Source organism: Quercus lobata, chromosome 9 (assembly GCF_001633185.2).
Source record: "Quercus lobata isolate SW786 chromosome 9, ValleyOak3.0 Primary Assembly, whole genome shotgun sequence".
Classification (NCBI taxonomy): domain Eukaryota; kingdom Viridiplantae; phylum Streptophyta; class Magnoliopsida; order Fagales; family Fagaceae; genus Quercus; species Quercus lobata.
The window spans coordinates 166,058-179,683 of record NC_044912.1 but is presented as its reverse complement, the minus strand read 5'-3'; the positions used below and the strand labels follow the sequence as shown (position 1 = coordinate 179,683).

The 13,626-nt window shown below is 35.5% G+C and overlaps 1 protein-coding gene across 1 annotated transcript; it reads right to left on the bottom strand.

Annotated features, from left to right (window-relative positions):
- Positions 1-6,324: 6,324 nt before the first annotated feature.
- On the bottom strand, positions 6,325-7,916 carry LOC115959917. The gene is made up of 4 exons (XM_031078586.1): positions 7,587-7,916; positions 7,063-7,497; positions 6,651-6,740; positions 6,325-6,546 (listed from the first exon to the last, which is right to left on the bottom strand). The coding sequence occupies exons 1-4, from the start codon at positions 7,914-7,916 to the stop codon at positions 6,325-6,327; spliced, it is 1,077 nt and encodes a 358-aa protein (XP_030934446.1).
- Positions 7,917-13,626: the final 5,710 nt, after the last annotated feature.

Sequence of the window (13,626 nt, the reverse complement as noted above, 5' to 3'; positions counted from 1 at the left end):
TTATGAAATGCATTACTTTTCATTAAATTAGTTCAAATTACAAAATAATAATAATAATAATGAGATCATTATAAAAAATAATCACGCGCAATGCACGGGTCTGTGACTAGTAGATGATAATAATAATAATTCGATGTACTTAGTCAACAAACATAACCCACAAAAGCTGCTAATTTGACACAAGATAGGAGCTTGAACAGGCTTTAATACCAAATTTGATGTAGCTTTTTTAGGAATTTCAACACTAAACTAGATTCTTGATAACATATTGATTGTGTTGATGGCTGTTTGGTATTTAAACAATAAAAAGAACATCAAATAAAGAAAGATAAAACATTGGGCAATCACACCTAGGCTTTCCTAAGCACTCACATTTAGGTACGAGATAGCAATTGCGATTGAAAAAAAGTTGGAATGTTCATTATATAGGCTACTTCTAAATCCTTTCTTAGAAAGACTAGGAATACTAATAAAAAAAAAAAAAAGTACTTAAAGAACTTCTAAGACAATTCTAGTCTCTTAAGACAATCAATTATGCATCTGTACACAAAATGTAAGTGACTTTCAACTGATGTGGTAAGTAAGTTTATATGTTCCCATATGATATTACAAGGATAATGACATGAAACCAACATAATAATAAATAAATAAATAAAAACAAAACAAAACTTAGATGTTGAATAAAAACAATATGGCACAGTTAGAGCCCTAAGCAGAGTAAATGGCAGCAAAGGTTTTAGGATGTCCCTAGTCTGTGTGTAGATATATGCGTGCATATCCATTATACACACATTATATCTATTATAATAATAACTAAACAGAGTGGAAGCTTGTAAAAGCCAGTAACTTTGAAGCTTGTAAAACCAATAGCTTCTCAATTCAAGATCATTCAGCATTGAATTAAAAAGAAATTTTCCCTAATTCAAAATCATGACATAACTTGTGACATAATTTCTGGAAAAAATAGAGATTGATTTGATACACTTTCAAACTATATGAATTACAAAGCAATTTCCCCTAACAATGAACACCGTTGTCATGCTAACTGTATTTTACATGAATTTCTGCCCTAGATGTGCATCAAAAGACACTTCAAAACCAAACCCAACAAAGCTAAAATAGCAACAATAATTGTGAATACAGATAGAGAAAAATCTAACAGCAAAAAACTTAAGAAGCCACACTCAAATCAGATTACATGCAAAGGGAAAAAATTAAAATTTGAACTCAACATTTACAAATTACCTTAATACGTTTCTAATCCTTTAACTCCGAAGACAGATTGGGTTGAGCTTCAGTTGTGGTGAGATTGAAAAAGTGTGGGTATGGGTATGGGTTTTGATTCAGCTTCGGAAAGGGTCTACTGAACGGTTTGGTTTGGGTGCGGGTAGAAATAGGAGAACTTGACGGTGGCTACTGACAGTGGCTACTGAACAGACTGACGGTGGCTACTGATCGGACTGAGGAAGGGAGAGAGACTGTAGACTGTTGAGGAAGGAAGACAAACAGTTTTAGAGACATTTCATTCAAAAACTGGTTCTTATTCCGCATATAACTCGGTTTCCACACTGACGAGTTACAAACAGTAATGCGAGAATATTTTATTGCCCAAAAGCTAAGCTGGAACACCAGCATGGCAAGCACCTGCCCAGAACTTGGTTTCTTAATAGTCGAGTTATTTAAGTAACTCAATTATCCTATAATCGAGTATCGAAACAGGGGCACGCCCCTATATAGTTTCGAAACAGGGGCATTATGCCAAATATTTTTCCCAAAAGGGGCAAAAGGCCAAAATCCTCGCACACATTGTGCGTCATTATGACACGGACGGAAAGTCTTGATTTTGTTGTGATAATTTCAGTATATCACTTGTGCAACGATTGTCGGTATTATCTTCATGAAGAATGTGCCAAGTTGGAGGATGAGGTCGAACACTCGCACCATCCATTTCAATCTCTGAAGCTGCACGGTATTGTAGATGATTGGGATTTCTATTGCAATGTGTGTCAAATGGGTTGTCGGGGCTTCAGCTACCGTTGCACCGACTATACTTTCAAAATGGATCTTTTATGTTCACTCAAATCAAAGATTCAGTTACCAATTCACGACCACAAGCTAAAGCTACAGGTTGGTAATACTGAAACTGAACCATTCTTTTGCGATTTCTGTCATACTAGATGTTACAGTCATCGAGGACGGATTAAAGCACTCAAACATTCAAGCATAGAAACTGAAGCCTCAGAATACCACACCACAGGCGAGTTGACTCGCATGAACTGGCTAAAGCTGGGAACAACCCAGTTGAGCTCTCTTCCTTATCGTTGGCTTGAACTACTAGAAAACATGGTTTGACCCTTTTCTCTCAGCTTGGCCATCTCACTAGTCCACATATCCACCAGCCCAGACATGACAAGAAAAATCTTAGTAACAAAAACAGACAAATTGTGAGAGGAGGAAAAGTTGTTAAAAGTTCCTTGAAAATATTTGAAGCTTTTGGGTGGATGATATTTTTGAGATGTGGAGTCAAGTTTAAATTAGAAGGCTGAGAAGTGGAGAAAGGTTGTAATAATTGATATACAAAGCGCACACCTTCTTGTTATCTGTGCGCTTTACTGCTTATAGACACATTTTGGCTAGTTAATTTTAGTCTAGCTTCCTTGTCCCCACAGCCACAGGAAGTTCCAAAACCACAGCAAGCCGGTGGTATATTAAAATAATGTTGAATCTCCAAGTTCAATGCATATCTGATAAGGTTCAGCATACACCGACTATTATATTGTTAAAAAAGGGCAAGTTTGTCAAGAATTCCACTGGACGGTTACCATGATGACATGTATACTTTTGACGCGTCATCATCCCGTGAAAACCCCTTGTGGTCAATGCAACTTTAGCTGACCCACTAAGGCTTTGGGTCACAAGGGAAGAGGAAAAAAAAAGGGGGATTGGCAAGGAAAAGGAAACAGAGAAATCTCTTTCCCTTCCTTAACTCAGTCACGGCTCCAGCTGAAAAGCTCATCGCCAAATTCGGGGAAGTCTTCTCTACTTTATCTATCCTCTGCCTTTACCTTTCTCTTGAAGCTTGACCTCATTTGGTCATATCAATTTGAGAACCAATGTGTAAATTTGGCTTCACACATGGTTGCAAGACATTTTTATTATATATTAAATATGGTCCTTGCTTTGTTACAATCACTATTTGCCTTTTCAAAGTCAGCTTATTTATTACGAGCACCTTCAAGAAAGTGTTATGTTCTTTCTAAGCCTTTTGGATGATGCCTAAGCCAGAATTTACTACCTTCTGCAGCTAAGAGCTTTCATTGGCTTATATTTATTTTCTTCTTCAAGATTCTTGTGAAGCTTTAAGGTGCTTTTAATCACATTCGCACCTGGATTAAAAGTAAAATATGGCTGTTAATTCGTTTTGAAGCTGATGTTGGTTGGCCTAACGAGTAGCCACCAGTTTTGAAGATGTTTATGTAGTAGACATGACTTATATTACTTGCTTCTATTTGCTGAAATAAATATATATACTCACAGTACACTCACACTAAATATTCGCTGTCGAGGTGTTTAGCTTAATTGCTTAAAGATGGTCTCATCTTCCACATCATTAACAGCGGGAACACTATGGGATTGCTTGCAACAAGCTCATCACATTTGGCATTATTTCACCAATAGAAGCTGAAAGGAGAGACAAAGATACTTCCCATAGAAAGCTAGCATCCACTTAATGTGAGGGCAGGTTCTTAAAATCTCCAATCTGCGTTTCAAGGGAAGTTTCTTCACTTTGATATTTTCTCATATACGGCTAGAAACATGATTGTTTGAGTTGAGAGTAATGCCTAAACAGTATTTTCTCTCAAGACTAGTTTTGACAAGCTTAATATATGATTACAAGATTTAATTTTTCTCATTATGGTTTCCTGTCCATGGACCTGTATCTACACAAAGCTAAATGGCTGATTTAACTTTATTTAACTGCAAACTAGTCATTTAGTGGTACTAATCTTGTTCTTGCAGGTTAAGTAAATTATTTTTTATGCCTTATGGCTAATCTGTAATGAAGTTACAGGACACTCACAAATATTTTGACTATCTAGTTGTATTGCTTGGATGTCGCTTTGAGCCAATCAATCTAGCTTGGGAAAGATAGTGATAGTACAACTTGTCAAGGCATGAGCCCAAATGGCCTTAAGAATGCAATTAGTAACTACTAACTCAGTGGCAGCATTCTGGAACCTTATTGCCAATAATGGGAATGATCTCTAGCCTCCCGAGCTACAAATTCAGGGAAGTTCCTTGACTCTTTCTTAAAAGCATGAATAGCTTTCCATTGAATCATGGTATCCCTTTTTGCTTAATCGGAGAGTAAATCCTCCCATTTCACATGTTTGGGACTATGTATAGATTTGACTACATGACTGCCTTCAATAATTTCAGTGGCTGATTTACTTGCTGATCTTTCATCACTAATGAAAATTATCTTCGCGAAATTTATATTGGATGAAAGTAATTCAGTCTTGTCTTTTGGCAGTCCCATGGAGGCTTTTTCAAAATAAATACTTTATTCAACAAACTGATTCTGGGTAATTACTAGGGGCAAATTTAGTTTACCTCCAGTATCTTTCATGAAGCCCTAGATTCATCTACTAACCATATATGTGTGGTATACAATTTACTTACTCCTTGAAATGATATTTTATCAAGCCATTGAGGACTACTGTGTTATACAAAATTTTCATGACAGCCATGATTCGTTTAGTAAAGCTAATTCTTAGCCATTATGCAAGGCATGGCCTTACGTTGCCTCTTGGAATTCTATGGATCAGACATGATTTACTTTGAATAATCATCATACTTAATGCATACTGGTGGCTAAAATGGCTTATTATCATCGCTATCTAGCTTGTCAAGGTGATGGTGATCCCATCTTCCATGAGACATAGCAAACACAAAGGAGCTCCTTGCAACTCTCTGGGCTCATTGTAATCTCAAGTTACAAGCCATAGAAGCTTTGCCTTTTCTCTCTAGTCTATGACATGGAAGCTATCATCCCCACAGACCTCCATAAGCTAGCTATAAAGCTAGCAAGGATTTCAGGAATATCCAGGGGGGGCTACCAATGGCGCTATTCTTTCTTGAAGACTTCAAATGATAGCACTTACCTCATTGGTATTCTCAAAAGCCATACAACATGCCATTGGATTGATCAGATAGGAACCCTTACTCGGTAGGGATCTATATGCTCATGCATTGTGCCATCTAGCATGATATCGACGGGATCGCCTTAAGCTTAAAAGAAAAGGGAGTGCATATTTCTTAGGCACCACAATTGCCAATGCAAACATGGGTGATATAAGCCAAGGCGACTAATCTCACTTTTGATGAAGTCAAAGACTTTGTAAAGGCTTCACCGTCAAGAACAGGGCTCAGGTTTATATAGAAGGAATGGCATGGAAGGCAAAGGAACACTTCGTTCCAAGTGATGAGCCACTGGATAGACACCACGTGTCCTACGACATTAATGACCCTAAGCCAGCCTGTTAGGCTAGGTATGTTTTTCAGGAGACAAATTGAACCGTCACTCCACGGGCCCATCCACTCAGAGATCACGAACCCATGGAGTGAGGGGGCAACTAAAGAGGGTAAAATTAGGGATGACAGATCCATTTAAATAAACTTGATGGTGCTAGATCAGTGGGTTGATAGTGGATGGATCTAAAGGCCACATGGCATCCACCTGGTTTTAGTGATCTCCAAGAAATCCTAAATGGAAACAACTTGGGTCTCACGATTAACCCTAGACTGTTGAGTCCTAATACGAATAAAATCCTAACATAAGGAGGATCTCATAATATCTGCCCATTAATGATGATCTTCTCCATAAGGAAACATCTTGCTACACAAGAAACGGAGGTCGGTTTTACACTACTATAAAAACCCAAAGACCCTCAGAAATAAGGTACGCACAATTTCTCTAAAGCTTAAACTCTCAAGCATTGTTAGAGCTCTCTTCTGACTTAACCTTCGGAAGGTCTTTGGCCGGTACCCGACCAGTGCCCTTTGATTGGTTCTTTTCTTTTGTTCTTTAGGTGCACCCATTGACGTGTATGGACGATCAACTCACTGATGATTTTTTATGCATCATCAGCTACTTTCTTGCTAGCTTTAGGAACTGAACCCAGCAATAAAATTATTAACGACAAGAAAAGAAAAAAGAAAAATCAATGTAGATTTAGTTGAGCATAAATGCATAAAATGATTACAGCTGGCCCATTTATGAACAATTTTCTAAAATTTGACATTGTAAAGCTGGCCCTTAAGTCAAACTACTTCAATCATTCCATTCCACTTTCGACCTTCACCCCCTATACCATAACAGTATTCAATACTAACTCTATAGTCTACAGACCATGAACCAGCAGAATTCAACTCAATATAATTGTTGCTTGGCAAAGGCAATCCATTCCAGGTACAAGCCCCTCCATAAAGGTTTCCTCCTACTACTTTTATAGAAGGTAAGTGCCAAATCACCAAAACCACAATCTGTGAAAATTTTCTGCAACCAACTCAATGGCCTACAAAAATTAATAAAGTAGTAGTAAAGAAGAGAGAGAGAGAATCTGTTAGTATTTTCATTTAACAATCACCCCATTGTTAAATGAAAGCTCAGAATCAGCTGTCAATATTTCAACCTGATAGTTCAGGTAATCCAAGGAGAGTATCTTGTCCTTAATGGCCTATTTCAAAATGAAAAAACCTGCAGAATATTTCCCAACCAATACAGCAGAACTTGCAAAATATATCTGGACAAAATATAACATTATCAAAATACTAATGAATCCAAAATATAACATTATTCCATAATAACTCCAAAACATGTCAATCAGTGTTCCATAATTATTAATAACCTAAAGAATACCGTGGTACCACTAACATGTTTCACATAACGTATCCAGCAACTTCAAGTTAGAAGGTTTTGTTGAAAAATTTCTCCAACCAAAGCTTTCTTATCCTATCATTTTTAGCCATAAAGGCCCTTCCTGCCTTTTCATCATTAACCAAATGATCAAAAGCTTCATCAAGCATGTCTTCTTCAAAGCCTTCAACATTCATCACTACTTTATGAAGCTCATTTGTATTAACTGGGCCATGACTCAGAGCTGTAACAGCTACTGCAATCTGTTTGAGTTGTTCAGTCATCTCACTAAAAGGACTATCTTCATTCATAGCTGCATAAGTTTTCTTTCTATGGCTCCTTCCCTTAGATGAAGTTCCATTGGAAGCTTCATGGGCATCTTTTGGCAACATATCAGTGTCACCTTCAAATTCTGGATTTTGGATGTCATTTTGTGGGGTCTCATTTTCAACCAATGGAGAATGTTCACTCCATTGCTTTGAAAAGCCACCAGTTGCCATGTCCTTACCAACAACAATAGCCATCTCATCATACTGTTCAATTTTTTTATTTAAATAAGGCGCATTAGCGGGATGAGCCTGTTCAAAGAAATATGACAATGTCAATAAATTGGATGATCTAATATAATAAATGTATAAAATGAAGCTCATTTATATAAATTTCATACCAGCACTTTAGCATCATAAGTTTGCTTGTCACATGTGATCATTTTCAAATTATCATCCCAACCAAATCCACTTTTTTTTCGAATATCCTGAATGAGTTTCCACTCTTTTCTAATCATACGAAGACGGTTATGCACATGTGATGCATGACACTCTACATTAAACTTCACACCAATTTCTTTTGCCACTTTGTCAAGGGATTGAGGCTTATATTTGTTTGAGGGCTTGTTGCCTTGTTCAGCCTCAACAACTAACATTTTAAATAGCATGTCACACATTGGTTGTGTCCACCTAAGTTGAGATCCTGGTTCTTTCCCCTTGTTCTTGGACATTGCTATAGTCAAAAGGACAATCTAATGAATCACAACCATTATGGTAATAACAATATAAAACATTATTACAAAAATAAAAACTGAAACTATGGAACAAAAAATTCATCATCAAAAAACAATACAATGCCATGTTGACTTGAACTTGAGGAACCAAATAACAATTTTAGCTGTTTCCCCACAAAAATATTCAATTATTACATTTTAAAAAGTATACAAGAAATCCACTTATGCTCTGTTAGCAACCAAATACAAAGCCAAATAAAGTTGACAGCACCTAATCATAGAAAGCTGTAATACATCATCAACAAATAACTCCAAACAGTTTGGACTGAATAAATTTATGCATGTCTCCTAATTATGTAGTCAGCCCACATTGCTTGACATATCTCATCCCTCTTATTATTCATTCTCTACTTTCCACTATAGCTTCGCGTCGGCTAGGTTGGACTCGATCACTAGACTCTGTCTTAAATGTTCCATCTTGCATAATTGGGTCATTAGGATCAACCCCCATGATGTGATTGTGAATAACACCACATGCTAAAACTAATCCACTTATGTATTAAAAGCCCAAAATGGTTCTGCATCCAAGATATGAAAACGTTCTTTTATAATTGCAAACCCTCGTTCAATGGTGGTTCACAACGAAGAATGATGAAGGTTGAATAATTCTTTTGCATTTTCAGGTGGATGATCACTAAACTCTTTCAAATGATATCGAACACTTTGATAAGGAGACAAGATTCCAGGTCTATTTCCATAACCGGCATCACCAAGATAATATTTACCTACAAATTATGAATCAATTTTTTAAAAAACAAATTCCAGCATAAAACCAAACATAAAAGGCTAGTTATCTATATAATACCTTCTGGAATTTTAAGTCCCCTTGGTCTACTAAGTGCATCATTTAAAATATGAGAATCATGAGCATTGTCTTCCCAACTAGCTAACATATAGGTGAATCTTAAGTCAAACGAAACTGCAGCTAACACATTTTGTGTTGTCCCCCACTTTCGACCACGAAACCTTCCTCGGATTTCAATTGGAACAGATGCACGGACATGAGTTCCATCAATTGCTCCCACACAATCCTAATGATGACCAATATTAAGTAATGTTCATTTCAAAAATCACCTAACAAATAAAAAAACAACAAACAAAATTTGAAAAGTTTACCTTGAAGTAAGGATAAAACCTTCTACTATTCCTTATCTCTGGGGGTGTAGAGTTGTCAGATAATCTAACAACATGCCTATATAACTGCAAAACTGCTTTAAGGACAATTTTAAAATATCAATAAGCTGTCTCAATCGATCTATGGAACCTGGCAGCAACGACTCGAAACCTAACATTATGGCCAATAATATGCAAAAACATCAACACCTACTCTGTAACAGACATGTAGATAGTCTCACGTACCAAGTTTCTCTCAACAAGAATTCTACATAATTCATAGAAAGCTATAGGTCTCATTCTTATCATAAAACTGCAACGTGCGTCACCTCGATGAAGAATATCACTTATAAAACCTTCTCTTTCATAATCCCGGTTCACACGAGGTTGCCTAATTATAAATTTCCTAGACCTAATATCTTCTAATATTATAGTTCCCACAGCAAGGACAGATGCAACTGTGACAAGAACTGCTGCTTGAATTTTTTGGTATCCATCTACATAACAAAACCAAGATAATGGGCTCTTTTAACTTTTCTTAAGCCACACAAAACTAAAACAAAATAGAAAAAGCCAACCACACAACCAAAAAGCAGAGACAACAACCAAATAAGTGATCAAAGGTGAATGGTTGTAGATTTTTGATGGCCCTGTATCCTTTAAAATATGACAACCACATTACCCTTAACCAATGAATCCTTCACCTTACATATATTTACTAAGAAATGAACATAAAACCACAGTTGAGAAAAGTAAGCTGGCCCATTTAAGAACAAATCAATTATAACCTACTCTTGTGGCCAATCATATACAAAATATAGCAAAACCCAAAATCTCAGAATTGTTACAAAAGCCACTAGATTTATATCTTATGGCAAACCCAAAATCAAGCAATCATCCAGTTTAACAATTGTGCCCAGAACAATGCAAAACGAATTATATAACACACATCCAGTTGCTAACAAAACGTACAAAATCGAAGAATAAATGGAAGCAAATGTTTCTATTATAAATGCTTCAAAAAAAAAAAAAAAAACCCATATATTTGCCTAAATCAATTGTACTCTAACCCCATTGATCACCAATCCATTTTTAGATTGAAAAATTCAAACAGGCATGCACATAATATTAACTAAAAATCAATAGCGCCAACCTCCGCTGCCAGTGGACTCTGCTCACTCCCCGTTCCAACATCCTTACTCTTGCAGATTATCAAAAAAACTAAAAATCAACAGAACATTGCAAATTAACACACAAAAAAAAAAAAAAAAAAAAAAAAAAAAAACCAGAAACACTAAAACATTGCAGATTATTAAAAAAAAAAAAAAAACTAAAAATCAAAAAAGTTACATAATCGAACACAATATTGTTACATTGCATTGGCCAATGAACCAAATCATTGAACTTAATTGTCTTTAGAAAAGTTAACACTCAATATAGTCATGTGGTTGATTCAATTGAAAAACCCAGAAACACTAAAACCCAGAGAAGGGTTAGAGACAACCCAGAAGTGAGCACAAAAGCCATTTTGTTGAAAAACCCAGAAACAAAACCATACGACACACCAGATCGAACAGAAAACCCAGAGAAGGGTTAGAGATGAAGAAAAACGAAAAGAAAAGGAGAAATCTAATCTAAAAAGGTAGAAAAGTACCTAGTTTTTCCGGTGATGGGTGGCGCCGACAAAAGCTAGAGCTAGCCTGTGGTGTCTTGGACCTTGAAGCCGGAGATTGGAGGGAGAGGGGACCAAAGGTGGCTGGGTTTTTTGGAGAGAAATTTGAGAGGGTGGCTGGATTTTTTTGGAGAGATATATGAGAGGAGAGTTTTAGCGTGAAAGTGTGGGAGTGATAAGTATCGGGGTGTGAGGAAGTAGCAAATGTAAAATGTTTTCCCAAAATTTTAAGCGTAAAATATTTTACACAAATTTGCTTAGATTGATTTGGTTTACTGAAAATATTTTATTTTTAACCAAATATTTTACTGCAAAACAAACACAGTAAAATTGGAAAATATTTTCCTGAAAATATTTTACATTGAAACAAACAGAGCATCAAAGAATCTTCAAAGAACTCAAAAAACATTCAAGGAACTCGAAAATTAACAAATCTCTAACAAGCTCAAAACTAGAGGATTATTGTGAAGACCATCCAATCCGTCATCCAAACAAAGTAGAGAAGATTTCATGTTCTAGTCAAGACTAGGAAAAGATAGACTTAGAGGATTACTCTTTTGTAAAAGAATCAAAACAGATAATTGTACTCACTCATTCTATAAATACAAAATTTTAATTTTTAAAACACTTTCAATTTTTTGATTTTCAAACTTGAGAATTTTGTGTTTACAGTCGGATGCTAATGCTCTAAGATTAAAATTGATAGCTTTATACTCTTTTAAAAAATTCAAAAATGATCACTTAAATGTGTTTCAAGGATTAAAATAGAACATGAGTTATTCTTTAATGTGTTTTGGTCTAAAATTTAATAAAAATTATCTTATAATAAAAAACAAGTTTTTTATAAATAAAAAATAAAAAATTAAGCACAATAACTCCAACAATCTGACGATTCTTAAAATAAATAAAAAAAACACTCCAACATATTTGTTTTTCTTGTCAAGGGTCTTGTAACTATATTCGGAGGTCTAGAAGGAAAAATGTTCAAACTACGAGGTTAGTAGCACATTGTAACTATTTAAAATGATCTCACCCTAAAATCTAACCATATATCTATATCTATTCCTCCGACAAACTTACAAGCTTATCATCATTATCTTAGCTGCTTTTCGTATAACGTAATTGAATAATTTTCATATGATCATTATCTTAGTTGGTTTTGCCTTTTCGTATAACGTAATTGAATAATTTTTTTTTTTTGGCCACTATTTTCTCACTTTCACACCTACTTTGTAACAAATTAACAATGAGTTGTTCACCTCACTGCAAACCGAGGATGTGCATTCTTGCACGTGACGATCTGTCTCTTTGATTCTGATAACCAATGTCCAATCTTAAATTTAACAAGCAATTACATAATATACGCCGAATTTGGCTCTAAGATGAATGAACAATTTGGAAACACCGAAACAATGCTTGGTTTCGGCAAAAATGACCAAAACAGAGGGTGTGAATGGCTTTTCCTTTGTATAATAGGAACTGAATTTGGTTTGTTTCAAGAGGTTCTTGAGCTTAGTTGACTAGTCTGCAAAAGGATAAGTGAATAAAGTGGGTGGAAAAAATAAAACTCACTAGGATACTTTTTAGCTATGTTGCACAGGCACTGATACGGGGATACAGAAATTTTTGAAAAATAAGGACATGACAAGGCGTGGATACGGCAATTAAATAATTAATTAAATTTTATATTTCTGCATTTTTAAAAAAATATTTTTAGATATAAAAATATGTTTATGTCTAGAATTTAAATTATGTAAGAACTACAAATAAGTAAACTAACACCCAAAGTAGTACTATAATACACATAAAATGTTTAGAGTGCAAACCAAAAGTTTAAATAGGCTACATTCAACATCAAACTAAAAACATAAAAGGAAAACAAATAGGACATACAAAAACAAAAATCACTAAATTCATAAAGAACATTATAATTTATAAAGCAAGGCTGAGTAAAGAAAAAAAAAAAATATATATATATATATATATACACAGTAAAGTATAACAGAGTGAGTGGGATTAAAAAAAAAAAAAAAAAAAAGCTTTGGGTGTTATAAATATAGCACGCCACAATACACCAAACCAAAGGTCCAAAGCAGTCAGCAGATAAAAGAAAGGAAAAAAAAAATCGCAAAATGGAGAGAGAGAAGAGAAGCTCAGACCTGTCCACGCCGAGAGAGAGAGAGAGATATTGGAAGGGACAAAGGGATAGAGAGAGCTCATCGAGTTGCCGATCGGCCCGATGTAGCGCCCGCGAGGGACAGAGGGCAGCAGGCAGAGGGAAATCAACGGTTGGGCTATGTGGGTTTCTGATTTGAGATTTCTCACTTCTCACTCAAGGGTATATCACAAAATCAAGGATTTGTCCATCTGTCAAAATCTTGAATTTTTTTTCCACTACTGGCGTATCGGCGCTACGTCGGTGCCGTGTCGGAGAAGCAAACAAAAAAAAAAAAAAAGACACCACTCGAATACCAGAGTCCGACGTGCTGGTATCTGTGTCCGACACATGTCGAATACTGACACGTCGCCAAAAATGGCGTGTCGGTGCAACCTAGCTTTTTAGATGTAGTGATAGACATAGTTCTCTCTATATCTTTTTTTTTTTTTTTTCCTTTCTACAAAAGAAAGGACTTTCAAGGTTTAATCTTGTAAAAAGATTCATTTAAGAATATTGTAAAAAGATTATCTTACTTTGTTGAAGGATAGAATCGAAAAACTAGTCACACCTCACATGCTTAGAGGCTATTGTGGACTATTTTTTCATGCCATATGATATGACACTATTTCATTGGCAACTCAAGCCACATTAACATAATCATGAATTTTAGGTAAATCTCCTTAAAAAGCCCAAAAGAACCCATA